This window comes from Macaca thibetana, chromosome 9 (assembly GCF_024542745.1).
Source record: "Macaca thibetana thibetana isolate TM-01 chromosome 9, ASM2454274v1, whole genome shotgun sequence".
Lineage (NCBI taxonomy): Eukaryota > Metazoa > Chordata > Mammalia > Primates > Cercopithecidae > Macaca > Macaca thibetana.
In genome coordinates this window covers 98,165,368-98,171,211 of record NC_065586.1, presented here as the reverse complement: position 1 = coordinate 98,171,211, position 5,844 = coordinate 98,165,368, and the positions used below count along the sequence as shown (strand labels likewise).

The window sequence follows — 5,844 nt, the reverse complement described above, 5'->3', positions numbered from 1 at the left end:
GTCTCTACTAAAAATATAAAAAACTAGCCGGGCATGGTGGCGGGCGCCTGTAGTCCCAGCTACTCGGAGGCTGAGGCGGAAGAATAGCGTGAACCCGGGAGGCGGACGGAGCTTGCAGTGAGCCGAGATCGCACCACTGCACTCCAGCCTGGGCCACACAGCAAGACTCCATCTCAAAAAAAAAAAAAAAAAAAAAAAAGAAGAAAAAAAAAAAAGAAAAGAAAAGGAAAAAGGCAACCAACCCAGGCATAATGGCCTGTGTCTGTAGTTCCAGCTACTTGGGAGGCTGAGGCAGGATGATTGCTTGAGCCCATAAGCCACTGCAGTCCAGGATGGGCAACATAGCAAGATCCTGTCTCTTAAAAACAGAAGCAAAAGGCTGGGCGCGGTGGCTCACACCTGTAATCCCAGCACTTTGGGAGGCTGAGATGGACGGATCACCTGAGGTCAGGAGTTTGAGACCAGCCTGACCAACATGGAGAAACCCCATCTCTACTAAAAATACAAAATTAGCCGGGCATGGTGGTGCATGTCTGTTATCCCAGCTACTCAGGAGGCTGAGGCAGGAGAATTGCTTGAAGCCGGGAGGTGGAGGTTGCAGTGAGCCGAGATCGCACCATTGCACTCCAGCCTGGAAAACAAGAACGAAGCTTCATCTCAAAAAAAAGTAAAAATAAGGCCGGGCGCGGTGGCTCACGCCTGTAATCCCAGCACTTTGGGAGGCCGAGGCGGGCGGATCACAAGGTCAGGAGATCGAGACCACGGTGAAACCCCGTCTCTACTAAAAATACAAAAAAATTAGCCGGGCGCGGTTGTGGGCGCCTGTAGTCCCAGCTACTCGGGAGGCTGAGGCAGGAGAATGGCGTGAACCCGGGAGGCGGAGCTTGCAGTGAGCTGAGATCGCGCCACTGCACTCCAGCCTGGGCGACAGAGCGAGACTCCGTCTCAAAAAAAAAAGTAAAAATGAAGCCCATCAATGCCAGAATTTACCCCTTTCTCAGGTACCCAAGGCCAAGGACTTTGGCTTAAGATCTCCACCCTCCTATTCAGAGAGCTCTGTCTGATAGCCCGCTCAGGAACTCCATTAAAACGCATGGCTGGGTGCGGTGGCTCACGCCTGTAATGCCAGCACTTTGGGAGGCCGAGGTGGGCAGATCACGAGGTCAGGAGATGGAGACCATCCTGGCTAACATGGTGAAACCCCGTCTCTACTAATAAAATACAAAAAAATTAGCTGGGCACGGTGGCGGGCACCTGTAGTCCCAGCTACTTGGGAGGCTGAGGCAGGAGAATGGCATGAACCTGCGAGGCGGAGCTTGCAGTGAGCCAAGGTTGCGCTACTTGCACTCCAGCAAGACTCCGTCTCAAACAAAAAAAAAGAAAAACTCAGTCACACAATGATCCCTGAGCTGTTCCCAAAGTCCTGAGATGCAGTTTGGGATCACTTGCACCTTCCACATTGAAAGGAAGAATAAGGCTAATGTGATCAAGCACCAAGCCTGTAAAAGCAGGTAAAAGTCACCATCTGAGTCCACCTGCTCTGCTCAGAGCTGCTGGGCTGGGTGGCCTTCATCTGGAGGCCCTACTAGTGGGTGGTCCCAGGGAACTTCCTTGAGCCATACAGTCTTAAGGAAAAACCTGGCTTCCTTCCCTTACCCATGCCCCCAGGAGCCCAATGAGTACAATTCCTTCTCTTCCGGGCACAGAAGGAGGACCAAGCCAAATCTCAGCCTTGGGAGATTTGAGAAGAAGCAACAATGATTAAGCAGGATCATAAACAGGAAGCAGCTTCCCACTGAGGAGCCATGATGAGCCTAGTTTCAAGACCAAGAAGAGGAACTCCTTCCAGACCAGGAAGGGGCTGAGGTGGAGGCCTAGACTGGGACTGTCCCTAGCCCTGGGCCTCTGGGAAGAACAGCAGCTTGACTCCAAGTATTGGTAGGCAGTCTGGCTTGAGGGCGAGGACAAGGGCCATCCAAGCTCTGGAGGAGGCTAAGATGGTACCTCAGGACTTGGCCATGTAGATGAGCCACCTCATGGCCTCTATGAGGCTGAAGAGTTAACACCAGCCATGGACAAGACTAAGTAGCTACTTCTCTCCCCTGAGAGACAGGAACTGTCCCTAGTCTCATTAGTCCTAGCCTGAGTCCACCTTAAACCCAGGTTAAGGCTACCAGCATCTAAGCTGCAGGTCCCAGCTGAGGACAAAGCTAAGCGGCAGCCCTAACCTTGGCCCCAACCCTGGACAAGGAGTATCTGGGACTGGGGATGATGCTGAGTAGCTGCATCCAGGGTCCTACCCTAAGCTAGAACCAGGGGTCTATCCTAGGCTAGGCTGAGGGGTTACTTGGGTAGAAGTGAGCATAGGGCAGAGGCCTCTTCAGAGGTGAGCCTGTTGAATAAATCCAGACAAGCAGAGATCTGTGTTGCAGATGCTCTTATTTCTTGACTTGGGGGAGTCAGCAGAAATATGGGGCTCTCCAGGTAGCTCTGCTCCCAGTGAATTTTGTTACTGAGCCAGAGAGCTCTCAGGCAGCTCTCCTGTCTGTGGCAAGTCTTCCCCTAAACTAAGGGCTGCTCCAGAAATCCTGGTGGAGACAAGTAAGGACCCAGGGCCCAGCAAAGTTCCTACTCCAGAGCAGAGAAGTCCTGGGGAAAGGAAGGGTGGAGCTCTGTAGTCCTCCTCCTCTCAGCAGGCCAGAGAAGGCAGCTTGAAGCCAGGGATGGACAGCACATTCAAGCCCAAGCAGGTGGGAGCTACTGGGCTGTTTCAGTGAGGTGTCTCCAATCTTTGAGCTGCTACTTTCTAGCCAAATGAACTTGGTCAAGTCATTTAATTTTTCTAAACTTCTATTTCCTGTAAAATGGGAATAACATCAGTACTTTCCCCACTGGGGTTATGAGAAGCATTAAATGAGGGATTATATAAAGATGAGTAGAATGCCTGGCATGTATTAAATGCTCATAAATGTTAACTATTTTCATGATTGGAAGTAGGGACTTTAGCCAAAAGATCCAGGTCCAACCAGTCCCTCTATAACCTGCATCCTCTGAGACCCGTAGCTGTTTAAAAACACACAACTGTGTATATATTAAACTATGTATATATTTCACACACATATCTTAAAAATAGCTCCAGATGACAGAAGAATATTGCATACACAGGTCCACCATGGGCCCCTCCAAGTCCCACGCACCCTTCCCTGATCACTGTGTCCCAGAAATGATTTCCTGTGTCAGTGACACAGAGGACCTGTCCAAGCAAGCCTCCAGGTCCTGAGTGTTCTGATGCCTGAAGGGTAGTCATAGGTCCCGAGGTGGGGTCGGGGGTGGAGTGCTAGGGTCCCATAGGATGTCCTCATATGGGCTTAGAACTGGGCCTGAGGGCCATCCTTGAGTCCCAGTCTGCTCCAGCAGGGCTTTGAGTAAGCCCACAGTGAGAGGGGGCTCTGCTCCAGGCTCAGGAAATGGGGTAGGGGGCCCCACCTCATCTGGGAGGTATGTCCTCAGTAGAAGCAGGAGCTCAGCTGGAGCCAGTTCTGGTGGGCACAGGCGGCAAAGGAGGGGGAGGTGAGCATCAAGCCGGCGGTGCTGGGCAAACTCGGCCAGCAGCAGTTTGAAGATTTCACTTCGAAGCAAGGGACTGGAGGGGCCGAGGGCCAGGCCTGCATCCAGAGCCCGATCCCATTGCTCCTTTTGCACCAGCTGCCCGACAGCTTGGAGCACAGCCTTGGGCCGCCCACTGCTCAAGAGCAGCTCTAGCTCCAGAGCCTCAGGCCTGGTCCCCTCCTCACCTAGCACTGCCAGGGCTCGGCGATACAGGGGCAGTCCCGGGCCCCCTGCCCCCCAGCCCGGCCCACCCTGCTGCTGAGCCAGCTCCACAAAAGGTGGCAGCCATCGAGGCTCCAGCCGGCACAGACATTGGCAGAGGAGTTCAAAGGGGGGCAGTATCCCATTGGGGGGTTCCTTTACAGCGGTTATTCCCCCTAATACTTTCTTCCACACATCAGGGGGTGCTTGGGACCTCAGCTTGCCATTCCCATCTGTCTGGAGCTGCAGGACCCTGAGGGTGGCACCCCAGGCTGCTGTAGGAAGGGCCTGGAAAACAGTGTTGAGCTGGGCCAGCTGGTCTCCTATCAACTCGGTCCTCAGCAGGCGTGCCACTTCCTGCTCCGCCAGCTCAGTCCAACCAGCCTCCTCATCATCGCCAGCCACCAGCTGGGCCTTCAGCTGCTCTAAGCCTCGGTAATCCCGAAGTTCGGTCCTCAACATGGTCAGCAGTGTAGATGGGGGCAGGTGGCCCTGGAGGATGGAGGCCAGGGCCTGAGGTGCCCGGAATGTGCTGCTGTGTCTCAGTTCTTCTGGAGTGAGCTGGGCACCCCGCAGGCTCCGCCGCTGGTAGTACCCGCAAGCCTCCTCAAACACCAGATCCTTGGCTGAAGGCAGCTCAACACCCTGTGGGGCTTCCCAGCCCACACAAAACAGACCCAAGGCTGAAAGCAGACGAAGACTCCCTCGGGTCTCCAGCTCTTCCTCATCCTCCATGCCGGGGGCTGGCGGTTCCAGCAGATGTACCCTGTCTGTACTTAGGACCTTCCTCTCCAGCAGCTGCCCACTGCCCATGTCCAGCAGTTCCAATGTGGAGCCCAGCACACAGGCCAGAGTGCCCTGAAATGTGCCTAGGGCTGCAGACCCCCGAGAGCCTACAGGTGCCTCCTGCAGGATGCCCACTGCCCGGGTACCACCGTGGGACTGCACTAGGCTCACAGTGCCCCCAAAGTCAAGCAACAGCAGGCCGTGGGGAGTTGGGGCCCAGGTGTGTACAGCCAGTGGCTCTCTGAGGGACAGCAACCCAGGAAGGCCTCGGAGCAGGGTCCGGAAGTCCCACGTGTCCCCTCGTCCAGGATTCAGACTCTTACTGTAGGAGAGGCCAAGCCGTGGGGCAGCCACCATCACTTTGCCCTTGCCTGGGCTCCAGATGAGTAGAACGTGGGCCACGCCAGGCCAGGTGGTGGCAGTGGGCACCAGGAAGAGGTGTCTGCAGGAGGCCAGCAGCCCGAAAGCGGGGCAGTGGTGCAGCAGGACGTGCGTGCGGCCCAGGCTGGTGCTAGCTTCCCCGCTGGGCTCCAGGGTCCGGACGCACACACAGTGGCTGAAAGCAGTTGCTGGCGGCCCTAACGGGCCCTCGGACCCGGCTTGGCGCTCCTCGCACCACACCAGGCGGCCTCGGAGCGCCGCCACTGCCACCACGCGGGCTCCCCCGCCCGGACACAGCTCGGTGCTCTGCAGCAGTCGCCAGCCAGGCCCCACGCCCGCGCCCCACAGCTCGGTCAGGCCACTCTCCCACACCAGCACCAGCGCCGGCCGCGCTGGCCACGGCAGGAAGAAGGCGTCCAGCGGGGAGGGCTGGCCTGCCGGCCAGGCCCGCTCCAGCTCCGCGCCGGGCCCTCGCGCCGCGACCAGCAGCTGCGGGGCTACCGTTCCCAGGGGTCGCAGGAGCAGCAGGTGGCGGCCGTCCGGGCTGCCGCGGACTCGTACCGCTGGGTCCCCGGCCAGCAGCTCCCGGAGCCGCGCCGCGCCGCCGAAGGCACTCAGGTCCGAGAGCAGCCGCAGAGTCCCCGAGCGCTTCATGGCGCCGCCGCGCGTGAGCGCGCCCAGGCTTTGCCCAGGTCCAGCCGCCCGGCAGGACGAGGCCCGATTCTCGGGGGAGCCAAGCAGGGCCAAGACTTCCGTCTCCCGTGGATGAGGTGAGCAGAGGCCGGGCTAAGCGTCGACTCCGCCCCGCCCCGCCCCGCCAGGCCGGCTCCGGGATGGCTCCTGCAGTCGCCGGGCCAGCACTACACG

At 57.6% G+C, this 5,844-nt stretch overlaps 1 protein-coding gene across 1 annotated transcript; it reads right to left on the bottom strand.

The window, feature by feature from the left end:
• Window positions 1-3,086: 3,086 nt before the first annotated feature.
• On the bottom strand, window positions 3,087-5,844 carry HPS6 (HPS6 biogenesis of lysosomal organelles complex 2 subunit 3). The gene has a single exon (XM_050804118.1). The coding sequence runs from the start codon at window positions 5,629-5,631 to the stop codon at window positions 3,304-3,306; it is 2,328 nt and encodes a 775-aa protein (XP_050660075.1). The 5' UTR covers window positions 5,632-5,844; the 3' UTR covers window positions 3,087-3,303.

Bases quoted from the DNA above. Each gene is read 5' to 3' on its own strand.
- HPS6 (XM_050804118.1), bottom strand. From the start codon at position 5,631: ATGAAGCGCTCGGGGACTCTGCGGCTGCTCTCGGACCTGAGTGCCTTC.